Here is a 17,196-nt window from a genome sequence, read left to right as displayed (position 1 = left end):
CTCATTTTCACACTGAGTGAGCTACACAGCATGATACATCACATCCCAAATGACATGTGGTGTAAAAGTACACATATGGAAATAAGAACGTTAACATAAAATCCGCTGCCCCACTCTTCTGGTATTTCCACAAAAGAGCCTACATCTCTGGTATGCTTTAGTCACCTTGTGTTTCTGTTGCCTGCAGTCTTTGTGAATGGATAGGACAACTTCAAACACACCCTTGAAAAAAAGTGTAGACAAATTAGCTCTACCTCAAAGAGCAAATTCAGTTCCAGTGAAAAGTTCAGTTTGCTAGCATATTAAGCATGAGGACTGAACTTTTCCTTAAGGGACACTACTGCCATCTAATGTTGCACCTGTGCTATGACAGCACAGAAAACAGTACTCTGCATGCATCCGCAGCACAGCTACAGCAACACATCAAGACATAAATGTGGTGTTAACTGGTGACTGACATGTACAACACTATAACCAGTGAGAGTGTGTGTGTGTGTGTGTGTGTGTGTGTGTGTGTGTGTGTGTGTGTGTGTGTGTGTGTGTGTGTGTGTGTGTGTGTGTGTGTGTGTGTATGAGAGACACCAGCTGCATCTTAAGTTGTCTTGAACCCCTTGCTGAGATTTTAATGGTTGTTTAGAGAATAATTCATAGACACCTGGAGGGGCTCATATGGGACCAGTATCATCATGGTTTTAGGATCATGGTGAAGGGAAAATGTGTGCACACGCATGCACGCAATCACACACATGCACACCTATGGGATTAGATTTGTGCCAATAAGATTGAGAAAAACACTTAGAGGATCAAACAAAACAAAAATCTGAGAGAAAAAAAAACTAATGAAATGTAAAGACTTTACACTATTGCTTTAAGAATTTGATTACAGATAGTAAGTTTTACTTTTAGAAAATCATTTTTATTTTTTCAATAATGTTTTTTTCTCTCAGATCTTTTAGTTTTGTTTGATCCTCTAAGTCTTTTTCTCAATCTAATCCCATACACATCCCTATTACAACTCAGAAACCAGAATCCAAACATACCCTAATTGTAACCATAAAACCAAGTCTTAACCTGCAAAAATCACATTAAATATAGGAACGGAGCTGCTTCCCCACGTTGACAGGAAATCCTCATAAGATGATGTGCAGTCAGATTTATTTTACCATTATGTAAAGGGAGGGGGGGCAAAAGTCCTCATCAGCCAAAAACCATGTGTTTGTGTGACTTGCATTTGAGATAATTTGTAAACAAGTAACTGGAAAAAATATTTATGACAAAATTTAGTGTTTATTGTAATTCTGCATCCAACAAAGTACTTTGAACTGGTGAGTGTTGAGTACTTGGGCCAAACCTAACTGCCCAACCGAAGCACAGTGGGCTTTTCAGGAAGAAGACATGCCAGATAGGATGCTCACGTTCTAACAGCTGGACTAACACACCCACACAATGCAGCTGGGAATCGAATTACTCCTGCATGTGTACACTCAACAAGACTCAAAGGGCTCTGCAGACAATTCAGTACCATTAAATGACCAGGTTGAGCCCAAACTGTAACTCAGTTCAACTTTACATGTAACTGTACACAGTACGATTTCACAGTGAAATGTTAACTTACACTAGAAGTATGGAACAACAAGAAGTATGGAAATTTGTATTTGGTCAATTAACATTTAGAATGAGTAACAGAGATAATCGGGTGTCTGATTATCACCTGGTTGTTCATCAGTGAGTCCAAATTCTGCCAACTGTGTTTGCATTGTTGGGTCAAAGTGTGGAAAAGAAGCAGCCCCCTCACTGGAAAAAAAAGGGGGCCTATCATGATTGGAGGCCATTTCAGATATATTTTGAAATGAGATTCTGCAACCACAGGCAATCCCATATCTCAGCTGTCTCAGGCTGAACTCTATCGTCCAAGATGACAACACTTGCCCAACACAGAGCAGGGTTTAAATGTGGAGAGGGTGGAAAGGGTGAAGAGGCCTGTCTGCAATCCTGATCTCAACCCCATTGAACAATTGAGGGATCACCTTGGGTGTGCTGATAGGGCCAAAGTTGCCAACACACACTAGCTGACTAGTGACAAATGCTGGTTGAAAAATGAGCAATTTTTTCATGGACACAACACACAAACTCAGTTCTGCAGCTCATCCAACAAAGAAGTTTCTTTCCAAAAGTGGTAACCTTTATAAAGGATATAAACAGGCTTCCCAAGGGTTTAAGATTTATTACCACAACAAATAAATAACCAACCAAACACAAATGTCCTTCCTTTTTGTGCTATGTTTATATCCATATTATTAGATTATGAATAAACACATAAATTTCTTTTTGGTCCATCCTGTCTTTCTCCATTCTCTTCATACTGAAAGCATTAAACTTGCTCCATTTTTATCATTTTTAATCTAGATGCAGAGCACATGTCTGTATTCGTCTACAGTTCTACAGCTGATTTTCAGCACTGTAAACAGTTTACTCCTGCAAACTTGTGGCTCACGCTCCCTTATTGGATTTTACAGAACACAGTAAATGTGTATAAATAAATAGCCTTCAGCAAGGCATTTATTAGGATCTTTGAAATGCTTTTGCGAGAGTGTTAGTTTATAAGTTTAAGACGGGTATAAATGCTGTGTTTTTGAGTCAAGATTAAAAACACTGAGTAGATGAAAAAAGAACATAATTAATAAAACAGGCAAAACCAATATACAGACATGGAGATTTTAATGCACTTTGACATTACACTGCAGTCAATCCTGGTGTTTGGTTATAACAAATTAATCAACCATAACATTAAACCACTGACAGGTGAAATGAATCATAGCCCCAGCCTCTCTAGGCAGGTCAATGTGGTCCATCATATTATAAAGAAAAAGGAAAAAATGACTCAACTAACACCACACTCAGGTCAACAAAGAGATCCCACTGTTACCCACAGGATCCAAATAATCTGCAAGAGGTCTAGTTCTAGACACAACACACCCGACAACCCTCTATATGGCATAAATGTTAGGCAGCGAATGAAGACCTGCACTATGTTAAGCAGGTGGTATGAACGTTGAGGCTCATTGGTGGCACATAGAAAGAAAATTAATATTGTATGCAACGCTAGTGTGCATGATTAATATTCTGGGTAGATGTGTTTCAGAGGTCTTTGCTGTAGTTTATTGGAGGTGATCATAAAAATCTTAAAAGCTATCTCAAAACATATTAGGACTGAGTGCAAAGAGAATAAAGCAGGAGAAACATGAGCAGATGCAGTTTGATCTCCGACAAATGCCTGGCAGCTGAATTTCCAACCACCAGAAAAAAACCTAATGAAAGAGGCATGGCTGAGCCAGTTTTGTGATATGCTGACTGAAATGCAAACAAGAATTCACAAAGATCCAAAGCTCTGAAAGGCAGCGCAGCACGGCTCCAAAAACAAAGAGAAAAAAGAAATGAATGTCAAAAAACATCAGGGGACAAACACAACAGTAATGATCAATATTTAACTGAATGGAAAAAACTTCATCCGGGCAACAGCAACTAAAATCTTTTCCAACTGAGTAAATGAAAGAACAAAATCATGTGTTTGTGATTTTATCTAAGACATCACTCAGAAAACTAATCCTGTCCACACAGGGCTTAAATTATGGTTATTTGTTAGCTTTTTGCCTCTAGGTTTCCAAACATTACAAGTAACAGATGCACTGTCTATGATCAGCAGAGTAAGAATGAATCCTAAGGGAGTCTTTTTCAAATTGGAACAATCACACATAAACACTGAAGGATCAGGTTTTGCTGGAAAAACAGATTTTCATTAACTATGTTGCACGAAGCCAAACCACAGCAGAAAAATTAAATGATGGTCCTCCCAAGGAGCATCATTTCATTTCTGTGAAGACATGTGGTCCTCACAAGTAGAGCTAAAGGAGACATGCCCAGATGTGCTCACTAGATGAACACTGATACACACATGTTCAGGTGTAATCCACGTGCACATCAAATAACTTGGTTTGCAAATGATACAGCTGTGAGCATTTTGAGACACGTGGTTGTCGAACAGCACGATGAAGAAAAGTAGGGAGGCAGAGGAGAAGAAGGAGTGAAGGAAGTAGGTGCAAGCAAAATAATCTACACTGGCAGTAAAGAAGGGAGCAGAGGCAGGTGGGACAAAAAATGTATGTAACCACAAGGGATTGGGTGGATGAAAAGGGTGAAAAAAAAATAATGAGAGGGGAGGCAGAAGTAAAGATGATGGGGGGGGTGAAGGCAAGGGAGGAAGACAGATGTTGGAAATAGCAGATGGGAGAATAAACTGAGGGGACAGCACAAGTGAAAGGAGGAGGAGCGCTGACTTGTCTACTGAACCCTTCTCCTCCTCTTATCTTCACAAACTGCATCTGAAGTAGTAATCTGTACACTTCATATAGTACTGCTTTCAGGTACTGTTATCAGTGTGTCCTTAAATTTCTCCACATCATTCAGAGAAGCCGTATGAGAGCATGTAGATGTACATGTATCAGGCAGACTAAGCATTGTGAGGACTGCATCCTGCCAGCTACAGAAAACTGTGCCTCTGTGCAGATGAGCAACAACAAGGGTGTGAACCGATGAGGTCTGCTGCTCTGCACGCTTTTCAGCCCATCTTCATATTGCTTTATATTAGCCAGGACTTATAGAAGATGCCAGAAAAATATGTATATAAATCACAAGGTAAAGGATTGGCACTAAATAAATTTGGATGGACTAAAGAAAAATGACTGCAATGCAAATCCAACCATATTTACACTAATCTGTGATACGGGTCTGCACCACTGAGACTAAAAATGTTTAATAATATTTGACATGAAGTGCTTTCAACACGTCATCAAATGCAATCTTATCACAACGTTACACAAAAGCTATATATCACTGATATATTAAGAGAATTTATTATTATAAAAAATAAACACGCTGCTGTCGCAGACTGCTCACACTCACTTCCCTGTCCTAATATTTATACATACAGATCACAATTAGTACAGCTGGATAAACATAAATGAGTATTTCTTTGTAAGTTGCAGTCATGAGGAATAGTCAGATGGAATTATCTCCTTACTTTCCAAAAGGATGGTCCAGTGTATCCTGTGCTAAAGGAGATTTCCAAGTAAGTGCAGGCGCTCTTTTTCTTACTATTGGAGAATTAAAACAGCTCTTATCATGGCCGCTGCCTTTGATACTTCTGGGTCATTTCACTCAATTAGGAAGGTGCAGAAGCAAATAGAATAATTAGACAGGCAGAAAACTACCAATCTCTGATCTTACCTGAAAGCAAGGCTATACAAGAACTCCCAACAACTCTAATGCACGAATACCACAGACGCTTCACAAATAGGCCATTTAGATCCTAACAACTGGCAGTGCTCACTTTTACAGTTTGTTTATGATGCAAAATAACATTATACATTCTTTATTTATGAAAGTAGTCCTCTGGGAATTTCTACATTTTTCATAATGGTGCACAATCTCCTCAGAAAAAATCAGTTTTCATTCAAGCTAGAAAACAAAAACGCAATAAACTTAGTTAATGCCTAAACATTAAAAGACAAAAAGAAAAAAGAGCTGCATTCAAACACAATGCAGTGCATAAATTCTAAATAATTTGAATTTTTAAACTATAAGAACCATTAAGCTAAAAGTTGTTAAATGACAAGGGAGCGGGATCAAGTGGACTAAATTAAAGAGTTTACAATAAGTCCTGTTGCAATATTTAACAAACATATGCAAACAGTAGTTAGAAAGCTTCTGTAAAGTCACGTCATTATATTAACACTAACTGCTAACAATATATTACAGACTAATAACACAAAAGTGTTGCTTCAAATTCCCTCTGGTTCTGGCAAAAAGGTCCATCACAATGAATTTAACGTAACAGAGAAAACTGTTCTGACATAAGCAGAAAAACGTATAAGTTTAACTGAATTCCTCAGCGTAGAACTCATATTTATAATTAGCTCAAAAGGCAGTATCATGACTAGTATGTGGACTTTTTGTTGTTTCCTCAGCCTCTAGTTAACAGGAATTTAAATCTAGCTGAAATTAGGACAAATCTCTCAAGTCAGCAGCCTGTCAATATGTTGTCTATGTTCTTTGAAATAACAAAGACCTAATGGAAATATCTTTGTCTAACTTCAGTAAAAAGTTTCTCTTTATAAATAAGAAGTTTCAGATATTTTGTTTTTAATCTGATGTGTGTTTCTCACTGAGTGAGAGATTGGTGTCAAGTTTGAAAACTCATGGGACAGACTTAATGTTGGCACTACTCCACCTCCCCAAATAAAATAGAAAAATGCATGTGGCCTGACAGCAGAAGAAAAAATGAGGAGAAAAATCATCCAGGGTGCTCCTTGGTGTGTGTATGTTTGATGCTTTATCTGCTTAACAGAGACTGTCGTGTGTTTTCTACTTGTATCTTTTTCCTGGAACTTCCTCTTCTTTCATCAGTTTCAAGGCAGACAGGTAAATCTGGAGCCATCACTCTGACAGTGCTTCTCTCTCACGTTACCATTTACAGCAGTGTCCCAGGAATGCAAATTAATGTGACCTTCATACCAATTATTATGACAACAAGCTTATTTAATTACAGTTACAGAGGGGGAGAGAGAGACTCAACCAGTGACAAGTTGAATCATCAGACAGGTCAGCGGTACAACATGATTTATATTCATATATATGATGCAGAGCTGCAACATTATGAGACATCCATTAGAAACTTTTTCCTTTAATTCAGCCTTAAACCACTTTAGAGATATACAATGGTAAACAACAACGCCAAAGACACTGAAGAACTGTTTTCCTTCTTAATTTGAAAGCAACAAGACTAAATCATGAATCCGGATTTACTGTGCACTTAAAATAGCGAAGCACTCTATGGGCTCAAAATAAAGCCATAAAGATTTTGCAGCTTGCACAATCGGAGTTTGTAAATCAGGTTTTGTCACCATGTTAAAAACAATCTTCCTGAAAAATTCAAGTTTGCGATTGTGTAGAAAAGGCTTTGCATGGCTGTAAGATTAGTGTTTGATGAAAAATAGAAGTTTGTCTGCAAACATCTCCTTGTGGATGCAAAGTAAAATAAACTGCCTACAAGACTGAAGTTGCAGATTTTTAGCCCCGTCTTTACACGACAGTGACAAATCAAACTGCCCACATTAGAGAGCAGACGACTCTATGTCCTTCCACACCACCGCAGGCTTTTAAAGGGGAGTAGATAGATTTTAAAAACAGATGATGGTGTGACTACTTGTGTGTCACAGTGAATGTGATGAACCTATATTACTCAGTCTGAGACTGTCACCTTCACCCGGCTGTTTTTGGCAGTCGCTTGGCTCCTTCTCCTCCAGTTGGCATTGTTTATAATCAACCCATAGAATTGTACTCAATCGTCCTGATTTTCCTTGTTCCCCATATCATCTCTCCTTTTCCCCCGACCCTGTTCCATGTGATTCTGAGAACCTCGCAGTTGTTTGTTTGTTGACCCCAAGCGATCATCCTGCTGAGATGTGTGTGTGTGCATGTACTCCCTCAGCATCTATCACTCATTACTTACATACAGCCTTCAAGGCCTGTAATTAACTTCAGCTTTGATGCCCCCACCACCTGCTCATTTCCTGCATACACATGCATTCACACATATTGTACTTCTCTTCGCTCTCAAAATGAGATAGTCACACAAAAATTGCATGCTCACACACAAACATACTTCAACACTCAGTCATGCTGCGAGACTAATTGTGTTTTAGTGCAAACAGGAAACGTACACCTCACATCTTTGAGACCAGTCTCAGCATGTGTGTGTATTACGGGTCAGAGTTTTTGTGACATCCATGCAACTTACAGATCTTTAATGTCAAAAATCAATAAAGAATTTTTGCTCTCAGGTTGATGAGTGTCTGCTTCAGGCCAACCATAACATTTATTCAATATCTCAAAAATATGGTTGTAGTTTTGACCTCTGGCTTCCATGTTAATACCCCCCTGAACTTATAACAACCACACACACACACACACACAACTACACAAACCACTGTTTGCCCCCAGCACACAGAAAAATAATGGACTTTAGTGGAGCCATAAGCTTTGTAATTTTTATATTGATTCCTCTTGTTGTGAGTCTTGTTGGGTGTGGAAGGGTGCATAATTTTTAGTTATTGATCACATGTCAAGTTACAACATAAAAGCCTGTAGCTGGAAGTCCAAAAACTATGTATGAGTATCTTTTAGTTTGTGTGTAGACAGTCAAGTCTGCTTTGTAAAATCATTTTTCCATTTATTCACAGCTAATCCAGTATCAGGACTAACAGTGAGAGCCAAACTAGACTCGATGGCCCTCTGCTTTACAATAAACTGTTGTGTCTCATGACTGATTAGTTGATTGCTGCATTTAAGTGTTCATAGCAAACCTGGTGCTTTCCATTAATGCTTCATAATGCTTCATAATTTCCACAAGTGCTTCATATTTAAAGCTACAGGTCTAGTCACCAAATTAGGTATCCCCAAAAATGTAGGGCCACAGCATTATTGGTACATGAAATAACATTTTAGTTTTTTTTTGTTTGTTTGTTTGTTTGTTTGTTTGTTTTTTCTCTTTCCAGTCTCTTATTAATGTTGCAACTGTTTTATGTCAGAAGACCTTTGCCACCTGATTTCACACATGACCTTAATCATTAATTTGGTCATTTTCAGTGTTGTGAACTTAACATGTGGTCAATGGTTCACTGCAAGAGAGGGGGGAGCTGCATGTCTGCATGCATTTATCTGTGTCTGTTAGCCAAAAACGAAGCTGTTGATATACCTGATATATTTTAGTGGATGAGTATCTTATTAGATAAAGGGTAAAACTGGAAAAAATGGAATTCTAATGTAGACATTGATGTAATGTTTATGTAAGGTAGACGTAAAATCACCTCAGTTCTTTATTTGCCTTTTAGCCTATAGTCTACATACAAATGTGCATAAAAACATGGATATCCAGGGCTTGAGGTCATAGCAGGCTGTGGTGATATACTAGACCAGTGGTTTTCAAAGTGGGGGCGCAGCACCCCAGGGGGCCACCAGGGGGTGCTATGGGGGCCTTAGAAAATTAGAGGGATGCTTAGAAAGAAAAACAAAAAGGTTAAGCAACAAGTTCGGCATGATGGTGTCATAATCTATGTTGACCTGGCGGTTATCAGGCTGCTCTGCTCTTCAAGCTAGCATGTAGCTAGCTAGCTCAAAATGGACATGTTTTAAAAAACAAATAGACCAATGGAGAAGACCAACAGCCCTACCATGGAGCAATCTGCTGCAAAAAACTTAAGAACTAATGGCCAACTAAATTCCTAAAATATGATACAGCATACATTAAGTATGGCTTTACAGAGATACAGAAAAATGGCCATGATTGCCCGAAATGTCTGGAGACTGGAGAAAGGTTTCACTTACGTTCTGTTCTTATCGGTCAACAATTTGTTGAAAAGTTCATTATACAGTGCTGCAAAAAAGATCTTTGTTAAAGTGTAACTACACCCCCTATTTTGTGGTAACTCCATCCACTACCGAATTTGAAAAATGCCTGAAACTGCAAGGGTTGGGGTGGGAGGTGTGGGGTGATCAGCGAACAGAGAGTGGGCGGGTCGGGATACACAGTCAGAAATGACTGACAGCCAGCAGCTCAGCTCACTGGCAAGATGCAAAGCGAGATTTGCAAAGCAGCTACGCCACAGAGCGTAGGTGGAAGGTGGAAGACTTTTCCCCTACCGAATCTCCACAGCTACAGAAGAACAAGGTGGTCCTGAACCGTATCAGTCTGAGCCGTTAGCACTGTTAACGTTGACCTGTCAACAGCTCCAGCAGCTCTGGAAAGCTGTGGAGACTCGCTGCAGGTTGTGGCAGATGCAGGAAGTGTCGCTGTAAGTTGCTGCTGCTACGATTTGAGCTGCTGTCTGTCACCAGATGAGGATCAGCAGGTAAAGAATAAACTCTGGTGTTACTTTTACACCCGTCAAAAGCACAAATCCGTCCCACTGCAGAATATTTAATCAGAAACTCTGTGAAAGAATAAAAGTCTGAAACTAGCAAATCTGCACTATCTAACCTTAACCCCTGGAAAATACAAAAATGGGCAAAGTGGCAGAGCTGAGAGGGAACTATGAGCATGGGGGTGGATGACTGAAGTCTATCAAACTCCAAGCTGCCTGTAGCTAAGAGTCAACTGAGCCAAATCGGATCTAACGTGAGCTAACCAACTAATGAAAGTAGGTGGGCTAAAGCTACGGCGCACTCTTAGCCGAAGTTGTGCTACATTCTCCCTTCTTGCTGCGGATACTGGATACATGTCAATCAAAAGGACACACCCCTAAATATGCCAAATTTCAAGGTTAAATAATATCCAAATGGATAACTTGAGCTGTTAATCCTGAAGTGGATTTTTGTACCAGGCGTTAAACATGTTTATTTCTGCTGTGAAGTTGGCCTTTTTAACATGGAAGTCTATGGGGATTTGCTCTGTTTTGGAGCCAGCCCCTAGCGGATGAGGGGTGAACTGCCGCTTGGCGAGGGTCCATCTATCTGCACCCAGCGGGAGGGGCCAGGGTTTTCAAATTTTCTCATGACGTAGATAACCTCTCTATGTCATGAAAAACATAACCTGGTTTTACCCTGTAGAGGGTGTTATGAGCTATTTTTTACCCCCAAAATCCTGTTTTTAAAATAAAAAAAAATACTAATTTTATCAACAGTATATGTAGTTTTCATCACGATTATGCAATACTGTGTTGTTTACAGTTTTAAAATCACATTTTTTGGTGCACTATCGCTTTAATAATTTATGCTAAACAAATGTAGTACTTATTGAATAGTGAATAAAAGTAAGAAAATACATTTTAAAAGTTTGTTTCTTTACATATTTTGTAGCATCATCTGTGGGTTTGGGGGTCCCCGGCCAGAAGCTAATACCATTTGGAGGTCCTTGGCATGGAAAAGATTGGGAACCCCTGTACTAGACTATATTGCATCAAAACAGGGATCCTCAGTCCTGGTCCTCGAGAGCCAGTATCCTGCAGGTTTTAGAGGTTTTCATGATCTAACACACCTGATTCAGATTCAGGACCAGGATTTAGGATTTCTGCATTAAAAAGAGGACCTGAACAGTTAAAATAAGGAAATAAACAAATAAAAAGGTACCTAAAGGAATTTAATAAAAATCCATCCTGGGTCAACATTTCGTCAGATATATGGCACCATACCATACATTCCCACATAAAATACTAACTTTAGTGATAAAAGAGAAAATGACAGAAACATATGTACAAACTTACCAAAAAGAGTAAGAATATTTGTGTTTGGTGGATTTTTTCTTTGGTGGTACAATGCTTCTTGGCAAAAAATAAATAAATCTCATACCATTGGAGAGAATAAAGTTTCTTTTAAATGGTGCTTTATTACTAAGGAAAATGCATTTCTGGGATGAGCAGCAGAGTCAATTATTAGAGGTGTGCCCATAAAAAAAATTTTTAAAAAAACTTGCTAAATTTTCCCAAACAGCTTATTCTGCGCTTTGTTTTGGGCTTTTGCTACCCCAGGTGTTGTCAATCAGGTGCCTGATTAGCAGCACCTGTGAGCAATTATTGACTAAACATAAATTTCTTTACCTTTTGTGTTAAGATTACATAACATAACAAAAACATAATAAAAAAATTAACAGAAGCAGTAGAAAAAATGCAGAATATGCTATATGCTAGGCTATGCTTCAGTGGTAGGCTATGGTCAGCTCCTCTTACCACAGCAGGAGCAAGTTAGAAGTAGACATCCTTGACAAGAAGCTAAGGCAGTATTCATCTAAAGCTGCAACTAGAAGATGGCCTGTTGCAGTGTTTTATAAAGTTTTGGACATGGCTGCACTGAATCCACGTGTCCTCTACCAAAGCTGCATCCATGCCAGAATGACCCGGCGTGCATTCATTACTGAGCTGTCGATGTGCAATACAATAAATATCCGCTGACATCCAGCGCTCTGTTTCGTTACTTTAGCATTATATGTTGACCAAAAATATAAATACATTAAAAAAATATTTAATTTTGTTACATGTTGGCTGATAACTGAATGTTGTAAACTTGTGTCTGACATTTTCTATTTGAAATACAAGCCCAAAGTAATTGCTTTTTGAGTTATGTTGCTAACAGACAGACAAATGTATGCTGCCGAAAACATAACCTCTGCTTGGTAGAGGTAATAATCCGGAAGTGAGGCTAGAAGTATTCACAAAATTGATTAATGTCAGATCAGAGGGCCAAACTTCTATAATTCATAACTATAAATGAAAAAAGCTTTAGAATAAAAATCAAAACATGGTTCACAATGAAACAAAACTACACAGAAGACATTAAATCAAATAAAATAAGCAAAAGCAGTTTAAAGAGTTGCGTTTTTAGTTGCTTTTTAAAAGCAATCACTGAGTCTGTAGACCTCAGTAAGAATATAACAATGTATTGACAGAGCAATAATTTTACAAAATGTGCTACACATATTTTAACCTCTGTGTTTGCTTACAGATGGAACCGTGCTACTCTGTAAGAAAGAAATGGGATAACCCTTTTGATCAGAGAAGAAAATTTGAGACTAAAATAGTTCCCAATCAACTTTACCCTCACGTGGAAATAAAAATGGATTTGTGCTTCATCTTTATGTTCATCCAGAGGATGTCTGGAATAACAACTCTTTTTAATCATCTTCCATTTGCAAAAGGGGCTCATATACATGCAGTATATGAGCCGGAGTAATTTGCCCTTCATTCACTTTGCAATTGCTGCACCAAAAATCAGTGCACTTGTCTTTCTCCTTACCAGCCTCATTAAATTCACATACATCTATTTAAGTGGATTTGTCTGCAGGAGAGAAAGCAGCTGTGCTAGTAATCATCCAGATTGACAAATATCAATGGCAAAATATGAGATGAAGCAAGGAAAAGATCATCACATTTATGAAAATAAGTGTACATCTCACATACAATCAATAGAGACAAACATCTCTGAGAGGCTAGTATGCAGCCAGCTGAAATTACCTGATAATGATAGCTCAACAAAAATCTAAGGAATAAACGTACTGCAGGTTGTTTGCCTCCTACATATGTAGTTAACTACTGCACACCATGGGTGTTTACTTTAAGTAATCCTCACTGGCAATACGCACAAATAAACATTAGTTACTAAAGCATAACTAACCACCGGGCACAATATCATCTAATATTATATAGTAGTAAATTCATACACTCAGTAATGTTATTAACAAAACCAATCAAATCAAATGGAGAACATCAAACATCCACCAAGTCAAAAAGGTCAATCTGGCTTTGCAGAAATCCGATAAATAGCATTTTCTTCTAGCTGTTTACACATTATTCACCGATTCCTGAGTGTAAACTGTAAAAAACAATAATCAATTTAATACCGTCAGGCACTGTGCGGGGAAAAATAACTACTCACGAAGTCTTCAAATTATCACAAGTATTAATAATGTTTAATAATCTATTAGATTTTTATAACTGTGGTATTTTGTCAGCTCTACGGCAGCTGTTTCAAAGCCAAATTTTACAACGCTGAAGTGTTCATTTGAGCTTCCTATATAGAGACATGCTGCCATCTTCTGGTCTGGTAATGGTACTGTCCAGGTAGCAACTAGGAAGCAAAGTTTACATCCTAGCATGCGCTAGTATCCAGCTTTAACAACCCGTCAAATTAATAGCGCGCCGTGCTCCTCTGAACGGCAGGATGCTAACGGCTAGGAGCACCGCGTGACTGACTTACCGTGTGAAGCAGTAGTGACAGACTTCTCTGGCCTGTTTGCTGGACACACAACATGCTAACGGCTCGCCGCTGGTAACCAGCTCTCCTCTCCTGATCCTGGTTTTGGTCCGCAGACCGTTGCCTTTTCCGGGGCTGACAAAACGTTCTAGCGTCGGTGCCATTGTTGGTTTTTCCCTCCACGTGAACTAGGCAGTGTTTACATCCGTGATAAGCGCAGCGTCATGACGTTGCACTTACGTATGCGCCTGCCGTATACAACGTAAAACGTAAACGTTAAATATTGAATAAGGAGTACATTCGAAAAAATTAAAGCCAGATCTGAACTCCTGTATTTCCCACAAATAATTTTTCTCAGTCCATGCCCCCACCTGGCCCTTGCATTAAACATTTTCTAGGTCCACTCCTGTTGGTACTCTTTTTTTGTGGTATTGTGGGTTAGTCAACAGACTTGTAATCAGCATCAATTAATTGACAAACTATGATAAAATAACAGTTGCCCCAAATAACACATATAATTAAATACATACTAGTTTATAACAAAAATATTTTAAGGAGACACATTTATTTAATTTCTTGAATATACCCTTTTGGAGTAGAATAAATCACATGAAATAAAACAAGTCAAATAATCACGCATAAAGGGATAAACAGGCCTCAGTTGTGTCCAAAAAGTACAGGTTTCTGGTCTTCCTCATGTGCATTGGCATCAGCTCCACCTTCAGCCTTCCTGATCAGATAAAGCACAGATGTTTCTGGAAACTACAGTCCATGTTCTTTAACATCTTTATCTTTGAATGACTCTAACTACAGCGTAGTGCCATAACATTTATATCTGATGTCCCAATCAGAATGTAAACAATATATTAAGAGATTTTAAATATTATCCCTTTTGTTAATCCACGGGCAGGGGATTATGACTAATGTGTTCATTCTTTAAATCTGCTGACCCTGTGGTCACATTTCTCCCAACGAGGAGTCTAGTAAGAACAGTGCCTGGACAAAAACTTCATGTTTTATCTTTGTGAGAAATGAAAGAATTATCTTTTTTAGTGTGTAGTTTGACTCAACTGTGGGAATATATTAGATATGAACATGGCTTTTTACATAAGAAAACTAATTAGTGAGGCTAACTGGAGAAAAAGGCTTCAGTTTTTCCGTTTTTCTCAGCCAGGATTTTTTCTTCCCTGATGGCACGGCCATATTCCATTATGACAATCTCAAGATTCATCAAGCTCAGACGGTGAAAGAGTGGTTCAGGGAGCACGAGACATCATTTTCACACCTGCATTAGACACCACAGAGTCCAGACCTAAACTCCATTGGGAATCTTTAGGATGTGTTGGAGAAGACTTTGCACAGTGGTTGGACTAACCCATCATCAGTAGAAGATCTTGGAGAAAAATTAATGTAACACTGATTGGAAAAAACAATCTGATGACACTGCAGAACTTTATCAAAACGATGCCACAGCAAATGCTGCCATAATCAAAGCTTAAAGCTGTATTTTTTTTTTCTTTTCCCCTGGTGGCAACTTTTTTTTGGCCTGGCAGGGTATAAAATATTTAACAGCTCATTAGATCCCAGAAGGATTTAAAAGCCAAGTACACTGACTGACCCTCTGTTTTACTACTTCCAACAGCAGAGTACAAGAACTAATCCTTTAACACAGACACACCCGAGCCAGTTCTAAGAGGCATGGCTCATGTAGTATGCAGTGATTATTTCACACGGGCCAGAAACAACATCAATCACAAAAGGTTAGGAAATGTGTGTTTGGTGGATTTTTCTTTATTGTAACTTTGCTTCTTGGTAATAAATGTCATACTTTTGGAAAGCCAGTTTATTTCCCTTTTAAATAGGGCCACATTTGTAAAGACAGTCCATTTGTGGCGTAAACAGCAGAGATCAGTATGTGGCTTGCATTCACGAAAAACTTGTCAAATTTTCTCTGCCAATGCCAAATAGCTAATTCTACTATTAGGTTTTGTTATGAGTTTCTGTTACTCGAGGGCCTGTCAATCAGATGCCTGATTGGTGCATAAATAGCAGCACTTGGGAGCATGGATCCTGCTGCAGGGGTCAGTTGGGATCAAAGGTTTAAAATGTGGAGAGAACAGTGCTCTTTGCTGCATCATTAGGATAACAGCTTTTGGTAAAGGAGCAGCATCTTCCTCACTGGAAAAAGAGGGCTTGTCATCACTGGAGGCAAAAGATATTGAAATGAGATTCTGCAACCACTGTCTGGGACCCAACTCTATCCTCCACAATGACAACACCCGCCCCCATGGAGCGAGGTTTATCAGAGGCTACTGCCAAAATCTGGGAGTGAAGATGGTGGAAAAGCTTGCCTTCAGTCCAGACCTCAACCCCACTGAAAACTTGGGTGTGCCAGAGTGACCAACACAGCCGCATTGCCTGACTTGTGACAAATGCTGGTTGAAGAATGGGATACCATCCCACAGCAGTATGTCACCAGGCTGGTGACCAGTATGAGGAGGAGGTACAAGGTTGTTGTGGCTGTGTACGATTTTTTCACATACTACTGAGGTCAGTATCTTGTTTCTAGACTTCATCAATCCAATAAAAAATACCAAACAAGAGTCTGTAGCAGAATAAGCTGTCACTATGCTCATCCTAGCAAATCCAGTGGTTCACTCTGACCAGTAGATGGAGCTATTGCACCATTTTTATACAGTTTTTTGTGGTTGATATGAAGAGTTTTTTTTTATTATTATAAAGATATAGCTGTTCTTTTTTCTTTACTTTTCACTCAGTACAGTCCATGGTTTCCACAAAATTTTATCAACAACCAAACATTTATTTTAATCCTTAACTTGACCATGCATTCCATACAAGATGCCCAACTAGGTTTTCTCCATGTTTAAGGTTACCCATACTAGTTATATACAGTATATAACACTGAGTCCTTGTTTTATGCAGTGACAGATGGCATTTTTCCTGTTTTAAGAAAATTCATTGCCAAATCGAAACTAAAGAATAAATCCAATTTAATCAAATCTATTTTAGAAGATAACAGTTAAAAATAATCAGTATTTAAAGTCACTGACAAACATGCAGGAGATCTCACAATATTTAACTAACATGCCTTGAACTCATTTTAATAGCAGTAACCTACTGGTATGACACCATAGACCAGTTCAAAATTGGAAATTGACCCCTTGACCGTAGATTGAGATCACCCTACATCCAGGCTTCCAACACTTCAGCAACCAGCCTGACTCTGCAGCGAGACCTCCACTAGTGGTCAATCACCAGGTTCAGAGAAACATGAAGAACAGACAGATTCCTTGTTTTATTAGACATAATTAAATAAAATTAGCTCCAACAGTAATGGTTGTCTTTACTTCACATAAATATTTCTACCTAAGTAACTTA

The 17,196-nt window shown here is 38.7% G+C and overlaps 1 protein-coding gene across 1 annotated transcript in view; it reads right to left on the bottom strand.

The window, feature by feature from the left end:
• smyd3 (SET and MYND domain containing 3) overlaps positions 1 to 14,006 on the bottom strand; it is a 92,112-nt gene extending 78,106 nt beyond the window's left edge. Inside the window, exon 1 of the mRNA XM_041981697.1 lies at positions 13,801 to 14,006. Within this exon, the coding sequence (XP_041837631.1) occupies positions 13,801 to 13,961 (161 nt within the window). The 5' untranslated portion in view covers positions 13,962 to 14,006. The remainder of the gene's footprint in view (positions 1 to 13,800) is intronic.
• Between the last annotated feature and the right edge of the window lie 3,190 nt (positions 14,007 to 17,196).

The sequence above is a fragment of the Melanotaenia boesemani genome, chromosome 1 (genome assembly GCF_017639745.1).
Source record: "Melanotaenia boesemani isolate fMelBoe1 chromosome 1, fMelBoe1.pri, whole genome shotgun sequence".
In the NCBI taxonomy this organism is placed as follows: Eukaryota; Metazoa; Chordata; class Actinopteri; order Atheriniformes; family Melanotaeniidae; genus Melanotaenia; species Melanotaenia boesemani.
The sequence above is the reverse complement of the archived record's forward strand: the minus strand, read 5'-3'. Positions and strand labels throughout refer to the sequence as shown.